Source organism: Sebastes fasciatus, chromosome 11 (assembly GCF_043250625.1).
Source record: "Sebastes fasciatus isolate fSebFas1 chromosome 11, fSebFas1.pri, whole genome shotgun sequence".
Lineage (NCBI taxonomy): Eukaryota > Metazoa > Chordata > Actinopteri > Perciformes > Sebastidae > Sebastes > Sebastes fasciatus.
The window spans coordinates 4777464-4797610 of NC_133805.1; the positions used below are offsets into that span (position 1 = coordinate 4777464).

Consider the following 20147-nt stretch of genomic DNA (forward strand, 5'->3'; position numbering starts at 1 on the left):
TTAGTGTTAAGTTATAGAAACAGCAGCTACACCCATAACACCTTGGAAACTGGTCAAATAAATAAAGATAGACAGAGGAGGCAACATGTCATCTGCTGTTGAACAGTACAAGAAAAAGATGTCCCTCCTCTGCACCCCTCAATGACTACGCTTACATGCACTTTATTATTCCACTATTATCCCGAATATGAATTAGGCCTTATTCCGAATGGAGCATTTTCTGTATAAGCAGCACAAAAAGATGTATAAATGCCACGATAATGCACGAGGTGTTTAGCGTGCACGAAGTATGGCTTTCTTTATTTCCCTGTGTCATTTGTACACCATGTATCCTGTACTGACTGGTTTTCTTGCCTAAACTGTGGATGTTTGCGTGGCACACAAATGACACGCGAAAAGGCTAAAATGCGTAGGAATGTGTAATGTTGTTGTATTTATAACACATGAGTGTGTATCCTCGATTAAGACATGTGGGATATCCCAATATTATTCAGGTTTTAGATGCATTCTTTGGACAAGTATACAGCGCATTCGGAATATGTGTCTGGATGGGGTTTGTTATGGCAGTTTGTGACACATGGCCTCTTGCCTGTTGACAGTCAGCCCTGTGCGTTGTACACAAACCAACTAGCCGACAGCTTGCAGAGATGCATGCCCAAAAGAAAAGCCCACATTTCTGGTTGGAAGGAGAAAAAGAGTCACAAAATGTAATGTATTGATTTGTGAGCATAGAAACAAATTTCACATTTTCTTCGTGATGGTCATCACGAAATCAATTCGTGTGTAATCCACGTATTTGTGAACCGGGAAGTATAGAGAGCGTTGAACGCCACGTAGGGAGGAGGTCGGGGAGGATCAACAAACACAGACTTTCACCCAGGAGACTGGTGTTCGTGTCCCGTGTGAAACCAGAAGTCAAAATTGATTTACTTGTCACGTAACTTCCGTACTTAAGTAACGTCACTTCAGGAGTTATTTTAATCCAAACCACAATCTTTTCCTAAACCTAACTAGTTTTATATTGAAAAGACTGGAGTGGAAAAGGACATGTGCGTCACGTGTTGCTGGACATTTGTAGGAGAATGCTTGAAAGTTGTCCTGACGTCACAAAAAAAAAGGGAAATTCGTGTCTATGTACACGAATCAAATAGATTCAATTTCACGACTACTTCATGAAACAGCTTAGGAGGAATATTTTCTCACTGTGCACTGTAAAACTATGACTCTGACACAAAGAGAAAAGTTTAAATGAAGAATTGTCATTAAAAAAGGAAAATAAAAACTCTTATTGGACTTTTTTATTTAAATGATCAGCGTTATGATTAAAATGACCGTTGTTATTTGTTACGGCTGCAGATCTGGCAATCTTTGTTGGATTCACTGCCAGTGAAGCTCACTGACAGTGAATTGGGAGGAGAGGTACTAACACAGGAGAGAGAGAGAGAGAGGGAGGCAGTATAATGGGTAATTCAGCGATGCCGTTCGTGACACAAAACGAGCCAAACAAGTGAGCAGGAGGAAGCTGCAGACAGGAACTCACAGGATGGCAGAAGTCTCATTTCAAAACTGAGATTTCCTCCATGTGATGACAAAGACAGAAAAATACACAGTGACGTCTCTCATTGAATAAATCTGGATGATTTGACGATAAATTATATAATTTCAAAACACAAACGATGAAAAATCTGGTGTATCCAGTCAGTAAAATATCATCTTGCATCACAATAAAACACCTTTCTTCCATGATTTGTTGAACTTTCTGCTAAAATAAGATGCAGATGCAGCTCACACAGCAGAGAGAGATCACATCAGCAGAGACGGGCGGTTTGTTTTGATGGGAAGTGATCAAATATCTGCTAACATGATATTCTGTTGCCTGCTGGTACATCATCATACTGTAGTTCATTTTCTAGGTGATGGACTTCATGTGATTTTATTAAAATGCAACGTCACGTAGATTTAAAAAGTGAATATATATGTATTCAATCCATAAACAGTCAACAATATTTGTTTTACTTTGGTAAAGTAAATCATTGTGCTTTGAGATAAATGCTAACTCCAGCATGCTAACATGGTAGCAATGATACATGCTGATTTATTTCCAATATAGTTTATTGCGTTAGCATGTTAACATTTTCTGATTAGCACTAAACACAAAGTACAGCTGAAGCTGATGGGAATGTCATTAGTTATGCAGGTATTTGGTCACAAACCAAAGTATTGTGACCAGGGCTGTCAATCTATTAAAATATTGAATCACAGTTAATCGCAACTGAATCACAAATTTTTTTATCTGTTCAAAATGTACCTTTAATGGAGACTTTTCAAGTATTTAATACTCTTATCAACATGGGAGAGGACAAATATGCTTGCTTTATGCAGATGTATGTATATATTTATTATTGGAAATCAATTAACAACACAAATCAATGACAGATATTGTCCAGAAACCCTCACAGGTACTGCATTTAGCATAAAACAATATGCTCCAATCATAACATGGCAAACTGCAGCCCAACAGGCAACAACAGCTGTCAGTGTGTCAGTGTGCTGACTTGACTATGACTTGCCCCAAACTGCATGTGATTATCATAAAGTGGGCATGTCTGTAAAGAGGAGACTCGTGGGTACCCATAGAACCCATTTACATTCACTGATCTGGAGGTCAGAGGTCAAGGGACCCCTTTGAAAATGGCCATGACAGTTTTTCCTCGGCAAAATTTTGCGCAAGTTTGGAGTGTTATTTAGCCTCCTTCGCAGCAAGCTGGTATGACATGGTTGGTACCGATGGATTCTTTAGGTTTTCTAGTTTCATATGATACCAGTATCTTCATTCTAGCATTAAAACTGAGCCCACTACAACCTAAAAATTGCAAGTTGCGTTAATGCGATAAAGAAATTAGTGGCGTTAAAATGAATTTGCGTTAACGCGTTATTATCGCGTTAACTTTGACAGCCCTAATTGTGACAATTCAATGTTGGACCTGTTGGTGGCGCTAGAGGAAAAGTCAGAGGATCACCAAATTCTTTAATATTCTTCTTCTGGGCATCATCAATGTCTGCACAAAATTGTGCGGCAATCTATCCAATAGTTGTTGTTGTGTGACACTTTCCCCCCTGGAGTTACTCCGTTATCATGGCTAATAACTGAAACTGAAAATTGATTTTGGTGTAGTGAATAGATAGAAATGTTTTATAAACTAACTTTAGATATTTCATGAAAAAAGAAATTCCAAATGATGAGAACGCTGAGACTTAAAGCTGATTTGTTCTTTGTACCACTTAAAGACAATGAGGTGTTTGTGGGGAAGTTACATCTGGTCTGCACTCTCTGTGACCTGCTGTTCTGCTTCCAGTCCGTCTATTGTGAAATGTCTTGTAATGTGTCAACACCAATTAACCAGGTCGGATTCCTTTTCACTCAGGACATAAAAGATGATTCAGAAAATAAAACACTGAGAGAGGATTTGACGCGATTTTCTTAAGAATAAGGCGAAGGGAACATATTCATGGAGAGACAAAACTCTGTCTGTTATAACCACGATGTTAAAGATAGCGATGAAATTGAAGATGCACCAAGAGAAACAAAAAAAAGAAGGGAGACTAAAAACTGAAGCAAAAGTTTAGCAGTCTGGAGATTTCTCCTTTAATATGATTTATATATATTTTTTAAATTTTACTAGAAATAAAATTGATTATAGTGACATTTCAGATCAAATGAATGTGCAGTTAAACTTCCAATAATAAGCAAATAATTGTTTTATGTAAGACGGAGAGAAAAAAAATACTGCTGTGTAAAAATACCGAAGATTTATCAGAAAAAATACCAGCAAAATTTCTAAAATGTTACAAAATATTTCACCAAAAAGATTATTTCTGAGAGCAAATCGTCTATTCTTCCATCATATAATTGAACACAATGCGGCGTGTTTCCAGCCTGATTTTCTTCATCGTTCTGATGCAAACTTTCTGGCTGTCAACGTGTCGCTTAATTGATTAGTTTTACAGATTTTTATTAGAAGCCTTCAGGTGTTTTCTCTCCTGTTTGGGATTATACATATGAATGTGCCTCTGAGGGATGGAAACATTTAAATAAAGCAGGACGAGTTGATTTCCGCTCTGTTTTTGGAACTTCCCTTCTCGACTTCGCCACGACATAAAATGTGCATCACTTGTGTTTCAACATAAATGAGATGAAATAAGGTCTCTGTGCTTTGAATGAAGGTTTGTCTCATTATACTGAAAGTGTTGGAGGATGAAGACAGGATGAGAAAGTGTTTTGTTGATGAGGAAACTTTTCTGGCATGAAGAGCTAAGGGACAGATAATTTCCTTTTTAGAAACGGAAACAAAGAGATTGAAATCTGCTAAGTGTGTGTGTGTGTTTGTGTGTGCGTGTGTGTGTCCTGTTATCTTGCTTCCTCAGAAAAAGGTGTTATGTGTTTGATTTCCTCTGTTTTTGGGGGGGAGATAATCAAAGATTGTTTGATTGACGAGAAGCTAAAAACATGTGTGACGTCAAATACACATTCAGTTTAAATGGACAGGTCCAATCCTGTGTGTGTTTGTGATCTTTCCTCAGATCACTTCACGTTATTTGAGCTCATCTCAGCTCACAATGTGTGTTTAACTCCTTTCAGACGTTCATTGGATATTTCACATGTTGCTCTAAATGTCTGAATAAGTTCCAGAGTCTCTTTTATTATGGAACGGTTCGCATGATATCTTATGAAAAGGTATTCCTAATTTTTTCGTGTGTTTTCCTACGAACGTACCAGCGTCAATTTCCGCTCCAGTCTTTTCAAAATAAACTTCCGTCTTCACAGGAAACAACTTAGTTTCGTTTTATTTATTTTTTTAGGTTTAGGAAAGATCGTAGTTAAGTTACACCACACAGGAAGTGGAGTAACTTAAGTGCGGACACAGTCTCACGGCAGTTCATGAAATACTCACGGAATTTGATTTATTTGATTCGTGTACATAGACGGGAATTTCCCTTTTTTTTCATGACACTTGGCACGACTTTCGACAATGTCTTTTTTGTGCTTTTTCCTACGAATGTCCAGTAACGCATGACGCACGTGTCAATTTCTGCTCCGGTCTTTTCAAAATGAAACTACTTAGTGCGGTTTAGGAAAAGATCATGGTTTGGGTTAAAATATCTCCGGAAGTGCTGAAACCTCTGTTTGACTTCTGGTTTCACACGGGACACAAACATTGCTCTGCTGGATGAAAGTCCGGTGTTTTTTGACCCACGTGTCCCCACCAACCTTCTCCCTACGTGGCGTTACATGCTAATTGATTTCGTGCTTTCCATGTGAGATTTGTGTCTATGCACAGAAATCAATACATTAAATGTCGTGACTATCTTACGAACTGCTGTGCGACTGGGCTGAATATTCACGTCTCAGCACGAAATGTGACACCGGCACGCTTTCCTCCGGTAGGCTGGCGGGTCTTTTACACGCTTTGCCGTGAGACTGAGCTGTGCAACCTGAATGTTAATATTATGAATTATTATATAATATTCAACTTGCTTGTTGCTTGCGTAGTGAAAGTGCTCTCGTCTGCAGCTGCAGCTCAGTTTGGGAAGCAGAGTGTGTTGAAACAAACCAACTATTGAGAATGTATGTACGGGAACATGTACATTCAGATGTATTTAACTGCCTGCTTTTATGTTAGAGTTAGGTTTTGGTTTATTAACACTTCACATTTGCATTTCTGTTTATTCTTCAGTCATTTCATTTCATGCGCTGTGGTATAATCTATAAGCTACTTTAATTGTTTAAAAAGTCAGAACAGACATTTCAAAAACACCTGATCTGCTGCTCCCAGATGAAAGTTGTCATTTTGTCTCTTTTTAACCTGCAGCGAACAGCAAAATATTCATTTACTTTCCTTTACAGAATAAAGCTCTTTTGATTTCAGGTCAACTAATCCACAAAAGCATGACGTCTGTCCAACAGGTTTGTCATTTCTCTTGTCTGAAAGCTCATTCATGTTTTGGCCTTTGAATCCTTTCACACAGCTTTTGAAGTATTCCAGTAATACATAAGGAGTCTGCAAGAAATAAATGCATCTTTTCTTCCTTTGTCCACCAGCCGAAGGTGGACCATGTTTATCAGACAGGTAGACAGATGTGGAATATTGTTCGGGCCGGGAGAAAGAAAAAGCAGATGAAGATGAGAAAAACAGGGAGAGAAGGAGAGTGAGAGAGACAGAAGAGAGACGATGAGACAGTTAGTTTAACAAGCACAATGGGTGATTCAGAATAAGACCAGTCGTGACCCAAACTGAACTTCAGCAGTGAAAGAGGAGGGGAGCAGCAATTATCAGCGTCCAGGCCAAACGAGGCCAAACATTCTCCTCACCCAAAACGTTCTTCTGCTTCCCCAAACTGTTAGAGGAGGAATCACAGCACACCAACACCAACAAACAAAACAAAACAAACTTATCATAACGGCCTCACGATACCTTCACGTGTTAAACTTATACTGTGAGTATGGTGATGTTTGTGAAAAATCCCAGTTAGCATTGATTCATGCCACGTGGTTAACATTGTGAAACGGTGGGTTAGATTTAGGTAACAGAACTACTTTGTTAAAATTAGAAAAAAGTCATGGTTTGTATTCAAAAGAGCATGGTTTTAATAAATAACAACATAATAACGTAACATCATGTAACTACTATAATTAGGTTTAGGTGAACACGAGACACATGACACTGACATCAGACACTTAACTAAAATGTTTCACTGGAGGTTCAGATGTGAAACTGTCCTGCCTGGATACATGCCAGCTGGCATTCTGGGAAACACAAAATTACAACACTTTGTTAAACCAAATTGCTCCCATTAGAGTTAAGGCCAATTGATGACGCAAAAACCAGGCAGGGGAAGCACACACACCGCCGTTAAACATGTATCACACTACTGTCGGGCATATTGACCTTTTAAAGATGCGGCTCTTTACCATGTTAATTAACAGCCGAGCCCTGCAGGCTTCATCAATTACAGGCCATTAATGGTCCCTGCTGTGTTGCAGCTCCTTTTCCACAATTCAGTAAGCGTCCAGGTGACATTTACAGCAACAACAGACGGAAACCCATTAACGTTGAAGACGTTTACCTTGTCCTGGCTGGTGTCCGACCCACACGCGCTGGTGATGTTTGGGAAAACGTCCGACCATCCCGCTGATGTGCAGTTCCTGCTGATGTTACCTGCAAGAGACAAAGAGATAGTAGCAAATTATCTCCACACTTCACCCCTACACCAACTTTCTATTCTTCCTCCGGTTGTGTTTACTGCAACAACAGCACATTACCAAAAATGTAGGTTTGGTTTAAAGGTTGCTAAGGACGTATGGGTGGGGTGGAATATTCAAAGGAGGCATAGAAGAAGAAATCAATGGTTTTGATATGTAACAAAAAGAAGTGTTCTCAACCTGTTGGGAACATCAGATGTGTGTTTTATTGGTTGCTTTTACATTGTAGATCTACTGTATATCCTGTTGATGTGTAAAATGTGTTTAAGGCCCAGACACACCAAGAAGGCCGACTGTGGTGCCGCCTCAAGTCGTCGTTGTCTTGGCCGACAAGTTGCATTTGAACACACCGCAGAGTCTACAGCTGACGGCCAGTTAGCACGTACGTTTTGCGCCTGCGTGAGAGGAAATAACTCTCCACACCAGCAGGTGGCGGTAGTCTGTATTCGTCATTCAAAAAGGGAAACCAGAAGGATATTTAAGCCGTTGTTATGATACGAATATGAAACAAAGCAGCGTCTGCCGACCATTTTCACACCAATCTCACTCAACACTTAGCTGTCATTCAAAATGAGAAGAGTCTTCTGTGTGTGTCCTCTTGACTTTACTCGTTGGTTTGCTTTCCTCACTTCAGTTTTATCTTCTCGTGCAACTTCTCTTCAACATGCTGAATTGGCCGAAAAACCTCCGACACTACTACACCGCAAAAACTAAGCCGACAGACGCTCACCGACGGCCCCAAACTGTCCAACGGCCGACCGACGGCTTGGTGTGTCAGGACCTTTACTTTTGATCACATCAAATGATCTTCATCAGCAGTGGTGTTTACCCATTTGTTCTTTTTCCAATTTAAAGAACATTTTAAAGCTGAAGGAGGTGAGATTGGAGCAAATATGATTAAAAAAAGTTATTTTTATAAAACTGTCGCTATATCCTGACAGTAGTACATGAAACAGGTAACCTGAAAAAAAATCATGTTCCTCGGTGTCCTCCGGTGCTCCTAACGGCATCTGCAAGATTTCACAGACCGGAGGAAAACAAGCAGTAAGAGCTGATCTGAGGTCTGCTGTCCATCTGCCGTCTATGAAAGCCGGCTGTCAATCACACGCGAACTCCGACCAAACGGTCAAACTAGGCAGAACTGATCAAATATGAATCAATATTATGTTACTGTAATGCCTATTTCTCTCCTAAATGTTTTCAGAAACATCTTGTAGTGCACGGTTTAGCTGTAGAATGAGAAAGTTTGTGTCGCGGTAGCCATTGTGAATTCTCTTGAAGGAACGCCAAACAACTGGTCACATGACCAGAGCACAGCCAATAGGAACGCTCTCTCTCTGAAATGACCTGTGATTGGTCAAAGTCTCCCGTCACGGGCTAGATGTTTTTGAAGCCTGAAAACAGAGCCATGAGGAGGTGCAGAAGTCTAGTTATCTCTCAGAACACTTGAATTACAATATGCTGAAAGGTTATTATGGAATTTTTGCCCAATGATGCCAAAAATATTCTGCCTACTGCCACTTTAAGAACCAGTGTGTAGGATTTAGTGACATCTAGCGGTGAGGTTGCAGATTGCAACCAACGCCCTCCCTTTCCAAACGTGTTGGAGAACTACGGCGGCCTTCAGGTATCGTAAAATCGCGAATGGCTCTCGATGGAACCAGTGTTTGGTTTGTTTTGAACATATAAACTAATACAAGAAACGGATACAACCATTAAAGTGTTATGAAAATAAGTGACATGTGGGTCTGTAACCACGTCTATGGGTTGGACTGAGAATATTTTAGTCTTTTTGATTCCTCTGACCAAAAACAACATTGTCTTTATGCAGTAAAGAATAATTATCTGGAGTAGTCGACACCTGGACGAGGTAGGAGATATCATGAAGATATCATGTATTGTGAATGTTGTGAATGTATAAAAACTAAAGTAGCATGGAGTGTAACTGAAAACACTGCACGGTAAAGCTCAGTATCACTCGGTGTGTTTCAAATGAGTGTCATGTCCGGTAGGCAGTGAACTCCTGGGGGACATTTTCCGGGTGTCCTAATGCCAAAAATCGCTGCGGTGCACTGGAAGTTCATCTCTCTTGGAAAATTCCCAGAATGCACTGTAAAAAGCACGGAGCATCTCTTGCTCACTGACTGGAAATAACGTCACCACACTTCTGCCTCACTGCACATTTAACAAACCCTCTTCACGGCGTCACAGCAGGGTGCACACAGCTGAAGCTAGGAGGACTTTTTAAATGTCTAACAGTGATTTACATCACGGTGTGAAGTGATGTTAATACTGTTGTCATGCTGCTGCTGTGATGTCCCACAGGACACAGAGCAGCTAAACGTCTGACCAAACTTCATTTATAAATCTACGTATTGTTGCAGCTCCATTGGCCCTGTTTTCACCCGGCCTTAACATGTGTCTTTGGGGTGATTCGATCCAACGCGTTCTCATCACAACTCGTCATGTACTGACGCTTTGTCAGACCTCTCGGCTTCACTCTTTTTGGTCGCAGTAAACAAATTTAATGTTGTGAATTAAACAAAAACACTTGCTTAGGTTCAGGCAATAAAACCACTATAGTTAGCTTTAGGAAAAAACAACATGGTTGGGCTTAAAACTATGACGTTTGTACAGTATAAATGACACTGAACTTTGTGAACACGGGACACGAACAGCAGTCTCCTCATGCACCTCCCCTCCTGCCCGCCCTGCGTGTCTCTTTTCGCTCTTTCAGCTACGTCACCACACTCCCGGCACGCTTTCCCTGAGCGTTTCATATTGACACAGATGGGTTTACATTGTAGTTAATGGAAAGCCTGGTGCCTGGTCTCATACCAACGCTAAGGGGTGCCTTAAGCGTCGGTATCTAACGCCGACGGCCGTGACAAAGCGTCGGTGTTCGACACCCTGAGAATGAGAACGGGCTGTCCGATCACAAGGTCTTTCTTATAAGCTTTTCGCGTGTGATTTTTACGCTACAGGCTTAACGTTGTGTAACGGCTTTTTGCGTGTCCTTTAACGCCAGCGTTATCGTGTAACTGACGCAGTTAGGTTTAGGCAACAAAGCCACTTAGTTAGGTTTAGGAAAAACTTCATGGTGCGGCTTCAAATAAGTACGTAAACTAACTAACATACGTACGTAAACAACGTAACTTAAGTACGGAAAATACGTTACAAACGTCACTAATGTAACTTCATAATAACACTTTGCGACTTGTCTCCTGGTTGAAAGGCCTGTGTTTGTTGGACCCGTTCATCGTAAGCAGTCTTTCTTACTTTTTATTCTACGTCACTAGCTCTGAGCGTTCACATGGATGCGTTTGTATTGCAGTCAGAACAGACTACATGGCGTGAAATAACACGCCAGAAAAGGCATTGTTATTTTACGTAAAATGACATTACATAAGCCATTTGGTGAGACCGGGCTGAATTATCACATGTTCAACTGAATCAGTAAAATAATCATTCTGAAATGCTGGAACATGTTTCTGAGGTTTCTGTTGATTCTTAGTGGAATTGTTAATACAACCAACCGTTTCACATTTCATGGTGTTTGATGTTAATGTGGAAATATTGCTGAGTAAAGCTAAATAAAGTAAAATAAAGACTTTCAAATGATATGTATTGATTTAGAAAAATACAATAAGCTGAAATGGTGCCAAAACCATTTTTTTTCTCTTTTGTTTTCCACTGCAGATAGTTCCTCCCTCGGTGTAGGTGGGATTCTTAGCGAGCCGCAACATATTCTCATACAACGTTTGATATCTTATGAAAAGTAATCCCTCATGTTTCATGTATTATCTACGAATCTCCAGCGTCAATTTCAAAAGGTCTCTTCATAAAAATACCTGGGAGTTATGATAGATTCAACCCTATCATGGACACCTCACATTGAATTTACTTGTAAGAAGATACAGCAGCGCATTTACTTTCTTTGCAGACAGACTTTTTCCATTTTTCAGTTCAGGGATTGAGAGTCTCCTGTTGTACCGCAGTACAGCCCGGCTCAGTAGTCTGTCTGTAAAACTTAAAACTAAACTTTATAGCCAAATCAAAATTTGTGCGAAGATCATTGGCCAACCTGCGACACCCTCCTTTCAAGCAGCTCACAACAAGAGCATGCTCAGACTTGCTAACAGCATCTCTTCTGATCCCTCGCATGTTTTAAATGGGGAATATCAACTTCTGCCCTCCAAGAGGCGATTTAGAGTCCCTCCATTTAAGCATCAGGCTGAAGAACGCTTATGTTCATCAGTCCATCTTGTCGCTAAATAATAATGAATATGTTGCTAAGGAGATGTAAATCCAGAGGACAGATGGTCATTTTTTAATGTGTAAGGTATGGTTAATTGTATCGTATCGTATCGTAATTTCCGCTCCAGTCTTTTCAAAATAAACCTCCATCTTCACAAGAAACAACTTGGTTAGGTTTAGGCAACAAAACGACTTAGTTAGATTTAGGAAAATATCGTGGTTAAGTTACGCCACACCGGAAGTGGCGTAACTTAAGTACGAAAGTTACGTAAAAAAAAAATACTTGGTTGAGTTTAGGAAAAGATCGTGGTTTGGGTTTAAAATAACTCCGGAAGTGGCGTAACTTAAGTACGGAAGTTACGTGACAATTAAAACAACATCGACTTCTGGTTTCACACGGGACATGAACAGCTGCCTCCTGGGTGAAAGCGCGGTATTTTTTCACCCACCTATCCACACCGACCTCCTCCCTACGCGGCGTTTGTTGCTCTTTATACTTTCTGGTTCACCATTACGTGGATTACATATGAATTGATTTTGTGGGAATTACAGTGAATTTAATTTTCGTAGGTATAGCGACGAACAGAGGAACAGCTGCACTTCGTTAGTTGTACAGCGTAGTTTTGTGGGCTGACTTTGCTATTGTGGTCGCTATTGATGGTAGCTTGGCGGTTTGTGCAGGATGTCCCGTGTCAGGCTAGTGACGATTCTCTTCGACCAATCAGAGGTCTGCAGTGTTTTAACTCCACCTACTAGTATCGGCTGGCTAGGTACCTCGATTGAGGTGTTACCAAATAAAGTACCAGGTACTATCCACAACTTTTTCTAATGGAAAAGCAAAAAAGGGCGAGTTGAGTAGAGTTGTGTCGTATACCATGCAGTGGACATGTGGCATTGCATAAGAAGTACTTTACTATTCTGTAAAATGTAGTAACTTCAGGAGGCTTGGATCTGTCCCCGACAGGGAAGCGCCAGAGTGGCCCCGGACAAGCCGCTACGTGCTTACATAATGTTTAGTCATCGATGTAAATCAGAGCATGGCCTCAGAGTGGAAATCCAAGCTGCCATCTGGTCACTGGCTGGCTGGATTCAGCAGGGAATCCTCTGCACACATTCACACAGACCGGCGATAACTGAGGCTGAATAACGAGAGGAAGAAACGAGGACAGAAAGCCCCATCAGTTTAAATAGTAAACCTAACTTTTCACCTCACTGTAACGTGTAGATCATTGATGTGTGAAGTAATTTTGGAGGTACTACACTGTATAATACTGAAGTTATTGAATATTGTTCTCTTTTCGGCGTTGTTATGTGTCCAGCTCAGAGGACGGCTCGTTGTGATTAAAATGAGGTTGTAGCTCATTGTCTACCTCACTTCGGTTATGAGTTATTGATCCAGGAAGTTTGAATCTGTCAATATCTTTCCAACTTTACCGAAGTACATCATCTAGGGGGGCTCCGTACATCAGCAATGCGTAGACTGTCAGAAATGATTGGAAGAAGAGCTCTATGAAGTAACTCGTTCCCTCGTTCCCCACACGTATCAATCAGCATGTCATCACCACATGATCGACCATCTGAATATGTTCTCTTGAAGTCTCCTTGTTCATTGTTGACCATCAATTATTCATGTTTCAAATTTCATTCTGCTTTTTATTCATCTCCCCATGAATATGAAATAAATAAACACAAAAGAAATAAATGGAAAATGAGTAAATAAGTGCATGAATGAACAAATAACTCACCATGTCTGCCAAATACGGTCTTGAGGACTCGAGGACAGGGGATGGTGACGGTCTCTCCAATCTCAGTTCGCTCCCAGCATGCAATGTTGTCCCACTCTCCTTTGCATCCCGGCTCTGTTAAATATTAAAAAGGTGGCTTCGTGAGTGCGTTTTCAACACAAATTAAAGAGGCCGTCCTCTCCAGACAAACAGAGGCACGTACAGCATATCTCAGCAGATCTCTCTCTGATAAACAAGTTGATCACTCTCATGTCTAACAAAGTATTACAGGTTATCAGTAGTCAGGTGTCCATTCATTTGTCAAGCAACTTTTAAGCAAACTTTTGAAATGTCGCAAAAAAAGAAATGTGAATTATTTCCATCAACTGGTTTGGAGCGAATAAACTCGGCTACAGCGTAGTTTGGGCAGAAGTTGGAGCTATAGGCTACACGTGGCTGTAATCCACCAGTAAACAGAGTAGAAGAAGAAGTAGAGATTCCATCAAACCTATCCTGACCCGCCGGATGGTTTGTTACACAAAACCATCTGAGAAGCCGTCACTGGGTTTGGAAAAGGGCAGGCACTCTCAAAATAAATACTTGGCAGGTGATTGGATGAACCATCTGTCAATCAAACCGGAGCGGAAAAGAGCGGAAACTTCTTTTCTATCGAGAAAAGTCTTCAGTGCCGTTCTCTGCTCTTATTTCAATGAAATGAACTCCAATTCTACTTCCAACTATATAAATAAAATGTATTATTATTATTATTTATTAACCTCTTTAGGAGTCGCCATTGTAATTTAGAACAATCGCCACTCCGTGTCGCCTCACACACATAAACCACGCCAGTAGCTGCCAGTAGCTCCTCACAGGACACTGATTGGTCCGTGCTCTGGCTTGCTGGACACAAAAACATGACTTGAAGCCTGACACGACGGATTAATGTGAGATATGCGATGCCGCGATTCTCGCGTGATCTCGTGACATGGCGAGAATCAAGCTGCCATACTGTATAAAGTAACGTCTAACCATCTACGAGAGAAAAAAATGGAGAGAGGTCTTAAAGAATTTGTCTGAATTCGGCAAGTTTTAACAGTTCTTTCATGTCAGATAGTATTGACCGTGTTTCGGAGACGAAGACAATATGAATATATATCCGAGAAGATGCCGACAGCATAAACAGCTGATCAGTCACGTGAGTTAAATGTTCTTATTCTGCAAAGGTATTTCCATAATCCATTGAGTACATCAACATATTTTCAACAAAAAAACACCACCTCAAGCAAGGTTTTTTTTCGCAATCATCAAGTTTTGCTGTTTCCAGAGCTGTACTTTTTTAATGCGATGCTTCAAAATGTGCATAAAAATATGCGAATGGCAACACGTTTATTGTGTTGTTGATCAAAACAAACACACAACGGTGGGTGGCGAATACTTATCGATCCGTGCACTGTGTGTGCTCTCTGTTTTACTGAACATCAAACAACATGTAGCTGCCGGTTGAAGAGAAATAATTAGTGTTTATGATTGTTTTTACAAAAGAAGCTCAGAAGGGAGGTTCACCTATAGGGTTGCAAAGGTTCAGGAAGTTCCTGGAAAATGTCATTTTTGATCAGTAGATTTGCAGAAAATTGAATTTGCATATATAAAGGATGTTTCTAGGAGACGTCTAGGCTTGTATGTGTGTTCTGAAACCTCCAAATATTACAGCACAAATTCAAATGCTATTCACATCTGTTACAAAATGTATTTGTATTCAGTAACATCTCTGTGAGAGACCTGCAGAATAAAATATTTGCAAACACAAACAACTGGATTGATTCATTGTTATATTTATTAACATTTACATATGGCACATTAAAGGAAGAAGAAGAAGAAGAAACTATATCCTGTTTAAAATAATTACACTCCTCATTAAGCATTTTGGATTTGGCATATCCTTCCCTAAATTGCACAGGAGACATCCACACGTATACTATTTAGGACTGAGACACTATCAGAATACAAGGGAGGAGTGGCCCTGAATGAATATAAAACTCTCTCCCACCCTCAAGAAACAAAACAAACAAACTGCCTCCCAAAAATAGCTCTTCCAGCTCTTCAGCGTGAGCCTTAATGGGTGCAAAAGTGCTGACGGCAAACTGAACAGTCAACAGGGCTTTTTAAGCGATAGATGAATGGAGACAGTGTGTTTGGTAAAATGTAGCCCTCATCTCCAGCATCCCTGTTACAGAAACACAGCCGGCCGGCCGGACACCGAGGCATCAGACTGTGACGGAGGAAAATAAAACTGCTATAAAAAGAAACCTATTAGTGTCAAGTCGAGAAAAAGAAACAGCAGCCGGAGGAGGTGAAAAGCTTCCATTTTTGGCTCCGGTAGTGTTTGAAATGTTGTATTCTGTAATACAAAATGGACACAACTAAAATGTGTTAAGCTGACAACTTTATCCAGAGAGACGGGTTGTTGTTCTGTCAGGTTACATAAAGAGGGACGTAGGAAAGGAGTCGTCCTTTCAGAGAGAATCTTAACTTAAGTAAGCAAAGTGTTTTTCAAACCTGTAGTTTGTTTGCTCTGGTCCGAATCAGGGATCAAATTATTACGATGTTAAATATTGCCTCGAGTTTGGTTTGTGTTCACAAAGCCCCCAGGAAGTGCGCCGGTCGTCGATCCCAACTTTCGTAGTGGCCAAACGGCGGTAGTGCAACTTCCGTGTACGTCACGTGATGCCATTGGGCCCAAAAATACTTTTTCCCATAGACTTACATTGGGAAAGAGACGTCTGTAACTTTAACTGTAATTTTTTGGAGTTGAACCAACTTCTCAGTACGAACACCTAAATAGCCCTTATTTAAAAAATGTAGTTTTTAAAGTTGTAAAATGCACCAATAGCCAAATCCAGAGTTATTACCCTTCCCCCGTTCCTGTGAATGAGACCCAGACCGAGGCTGGAGCTCAAGCCGCGACGACGGCGTGACTTTGGGACCACGTGACCGAGTCATGTGACCGAGCGGCCGCTACTGCGCATGTTGCATGTGCCCAAGATCCGGGTACTTTCCCAGACCGGAGCTGGTTTAATCCAAAAAGGCGCAATGCTTTCTCCAGTTGGGCCGGATCAAGGTCGGATCATGTTCTCACCACAAACGAAGCGTACCAAACCGTACCGCACTTTGTTTGGAACCGAACGGAGACCACCCCTTCAAGGAGGTCTCGGTTCGCTTGTTTTGGTGCTGCACCCGAGTGCAATTGCTACGGTCACACCTGCCCAAACGAACTGCACCGAGAGGGTGAACGCTCCAGGGTTCGATTCAACCGAACTAAACAAGGCAGATGTGAAAACGCCCTAAGACTTCCTGTATCCAACTGTTACAGTATGTGTTGGAGGAGAGGCATGTTTCCATTTAAGAAGGATAGATCGTCTGGCTGAGAGGGTTGTAAAAAAGCAATGACATGCTGTATCGTAGTGGGCAAATTCGGAGATGAAGGGAGGCCAAATAAAGCAGTGAGTGGGTTGGGCTCTATTTCTATGTTGTATGCTTGCTCAAGGGTTTTCAATACCTTGAACCAACAGTAGGTCAGTTTTGGGCATATCCAGAACATATGTAAATGGTCAGCAGGGGAATACTTGCATCTATTACAGGCGTCGCTTCTGGGTTTATTTCTGCCAATTTAGTGTTGGTATAATGGGCTTTATGGAGCATCATACACTGCATCAGGCTGTGTCTGGTACATAAAGATGAGGAGTGCACTAGACCAATGATGTCACTCCATTGAAGAGACATTTTAGTTGTGAAGGCATTTGTGAGACTTGTTTCTCCACATAAATATTTCTGTGGTTGGGAACTGGTTCTCAGGATTCTTCCTGATCAGCCGAAGTCTGGAGAATCAGTACCGCCACACCTGCACGTCAGAATTGTAAGAGACTATAGGACACAAGGTTTGGTCCATCTGCTGTCTGGTTGAAATCGCTCTGACATCTGACCTCCTCACAATTGCCTTCCTATTGTGTTTCTGCAGCCTGAACTAACACTGACTAGATAGAGAGGGAAAGAACATGAAGGTGGTTTGAAAAGGAAGAGTTAAAGTGCAAAAAGAAAGCGACGAAATGGCAGAGACACCGAGAGGGCAAGAGAGGACAAAAGAGGGACAGAGTGAGACAGATGTCTTTGGGTAAAAAACACTGATTCCGAACTCATCAGTGCATGAAGAGAAGCCCATCTACCCGCTAAGTGATCCGTCCTCTCTCTCTGTTCGCTTCCACAGAAACGCATCAGAGCCAACCGAATGTACAGCAGCACACATCTGGAGGGAAATCCTCTTCTCTCCGGTTTATGGTTCTTCTTTATTCTTTATTCACTACAAAGTGAAGGCTGACTGAGCACTGAGCCTTTTTCCAGCATCGCTCTACTTCTACTTTCATGCAGTTAGTTAAACAAATGGATTTCTTTTATCTGTGCTGCATGACAGTACTCCACCATCCTTCATCAACCGCAGACCCTTTTTCTAAATGTTTGGATGCATCTTCTGCAGGCAAACTTCCATGTTCAGTTCTGGTTTCATCAACATCCCAAATTTAATATATCATATGATGGACTTTCCGCAGTATTTGTGGCAGGTCCAATAAACACAACTGGCTGTGTCTTCAGTCTTTTACGCCGGTCCCCTGAGTAAAAGTCCTGTGTTGGTTTCAGAATTGTAAATGTTCATATTTAAAGATTTTCTGGGCATGTCAGTTTAAAAAATTTAGATTCAAGGTTCATTCCTGACCGTTAGAGCCGGCCTCATCAACATGGTCTTTAGACCCCCCCCACACTGGTTGACTCTCATCCCTCCCATAGATACTACACGTTACAGTAACGTCTTCACTGTCTCTATGCATTACATTGACGCACATCTTTTGGACTATTCTCTCTTTAAATTGCACTCATTCTTTATACTTTATTACTGTGAACTTTTGCACATTCCTGCACAAAACTGTACTCTTTCATTTTAAAACAGATACATTTTACATACTTTCTTATAGTTTCAGAGTATTTTAACGTCCGTCTGTTCACAGGATTACTCCAAAAGTTCGCGATGGATTTGAATGAAACCTTTTGGAGGGGTGGGGTGTAGCACAATGAGCAATCCATTATATTTGGGTGGCGATCCGGATCCTGATCTGGATTCAGGAATTTTTTTAAGAATTCCGATCAGCCTGAGCATTAAGACCACAGGGTATAACACATGCGCAGTGCAGCTGATGACGCGTTGATGACGCGTGACCCCGCCTTCTTCCTTTTTCGAGCAGAGAGATACGTGTGTGGATGTGTGGCGAGACATCGAGGTGCGACGGGAGCTGCTGTCGATCCGCGGTGAGAAAGAAAATAAAGCGGTAGATGACGGGGATGAGAGACAACGTAGTGTAACTTTATACAGACATAACAAGGCTGCTGAATGAGAGAGGCATCCGCCGATACGTTACACGGAAACACACCGTGTTAATTATAAGCCGACCACCTCACGGTACCGCCGGCTGTGATCTGTTTTTAAAGTCAGGCACCTTGGCGGAGGTCTGCGCTCTCCGAGTGCCATTCTAGTTTTTGATAGTTTTATAGTATATTATCATATTTGTGTTGTCTTTTCTTTCTTTTCTGTATTTATGTTTCTTCACGTTTGCAGTACTTCCTTTGAAACACAGACGCAAATTCCTTGTATGTGAGAACGACTGTTTATATACAGTAGATGGACAACAAGTCTTCACTTCCTCCTCCCTGTACAAAAGTGAAGCCAAAATATACAGGAGCTGCCATCTTGAGATTTTGACGTCATTTGGAGCGAGAGTCTGCGCAGTAGTGATCGGGAGGTGGAGCCGCGGTATCGAGGTCACCCGCCTGAACCAACCGCGAGCCGGGCACGGCCGCAGCTCGTCAGCGAGAGAGACTCACAGCTGTCAATCATGATGTTTCACCCTGTTTTTACAGCATCAAATAACTCATTAAAACCAAATGTATCAGAAAAATTAACACTTCTTATCACATCAGCGTGATAAGAACTAAATCAAATGACAGAAACATCTTTGGGAAAAATGTATTTGACGTGTACTTTGACTTTTTAGTTTACTATGGTGAAAACCTACTCACCAATAAACCTGATTCTGAATAAGCAGCCGTTCTGGAGCTTTGAAAGGTCCAGAGAGGGACACTTGAGTCGTGACCTACCTCAAAACACTTAAAACAGCTTTGGTAGATTTCAACCGTGAATAAAGAAACCCGACCTCTGTGTGCTGCTGTGAGGTTGTCGGTTTGATTCCTACTTGCAGATGAGACAGCCACATGTAAACAGTTTTTACCACGGGGGGGAAGGGGAGACGGAGTCCTGAGGGCTTGACCAAAATGAATGTCTGTGAGACAAACTGCTCTCCTCAGCACTTTTTCACCCACAGAGAATTTGAACCACGTTATTATTTTTGCTCTACTTCGTGTCATTGAGCTTTTAATTAACACAGCGGGGGGAGGGGGCGGGGGGGGGGGTGGTCTTAGAAGAGTCTTAGAATATATACATGACATTACGATATGTGTATTTATGAGAAAAAGCTTTAAGGAGGCAAAGGGAAAGTTTGCTCAACTTTCTCAGTTCTGACTAATTGGGTCTTAAATTAAAGGGGCTGTTTGTAACTTCTTATGGTACGTGTCCACAGGCTCTGTGCTTTCCATGCTCCCCATTCGTTGTCTATGTAAGCAGCCGCGCAATGTATTCTGGTAGCGTGGCGTCGCGATTCGAGAGACTAGGCGTCACGACGCCCGATTCTCATTTGCATAAAGTTGAGAGCTCGTCTACTTTATGCAAATCACGGGCGTCCGACGCGACTCGCCGCCTCTCGAAACTCCCGATGATCTTTTAAAATAAATGTTGTTGATCCAAATTA

General features: G+C 41.4%; 1 protein-coding gene across 2 annotated transcripts in view; it reads right to left on the reverse strand.

Annotated features, from left to right (window-relative positions):
• The window catches only part of LOC141776444 (vasoactive intestinal polypeptide receptor 2-like), a 53761-nt gene that overhangs the window by 13730 nt on the left and 19884 nt on the right, over positions 1-20147 (reverse strand). For both annotated transcript variants that reach the window (XM_074650054.1, XM_074650055.1), the window contains exons 3-4: positions 13264-13377; positions 7126-7217 (exon numbers count right to left, since the gene is read on the reverse strand). In XM_074650054.1, coding sequence (XP_074506155.1) covers positions 7126-7217; positions 13264-13377 — 206 coding nt within the window. The remainder of the gene's footprint in view (positions 1-7125; positions 7218-13263; positions 13378-20147) is intronic.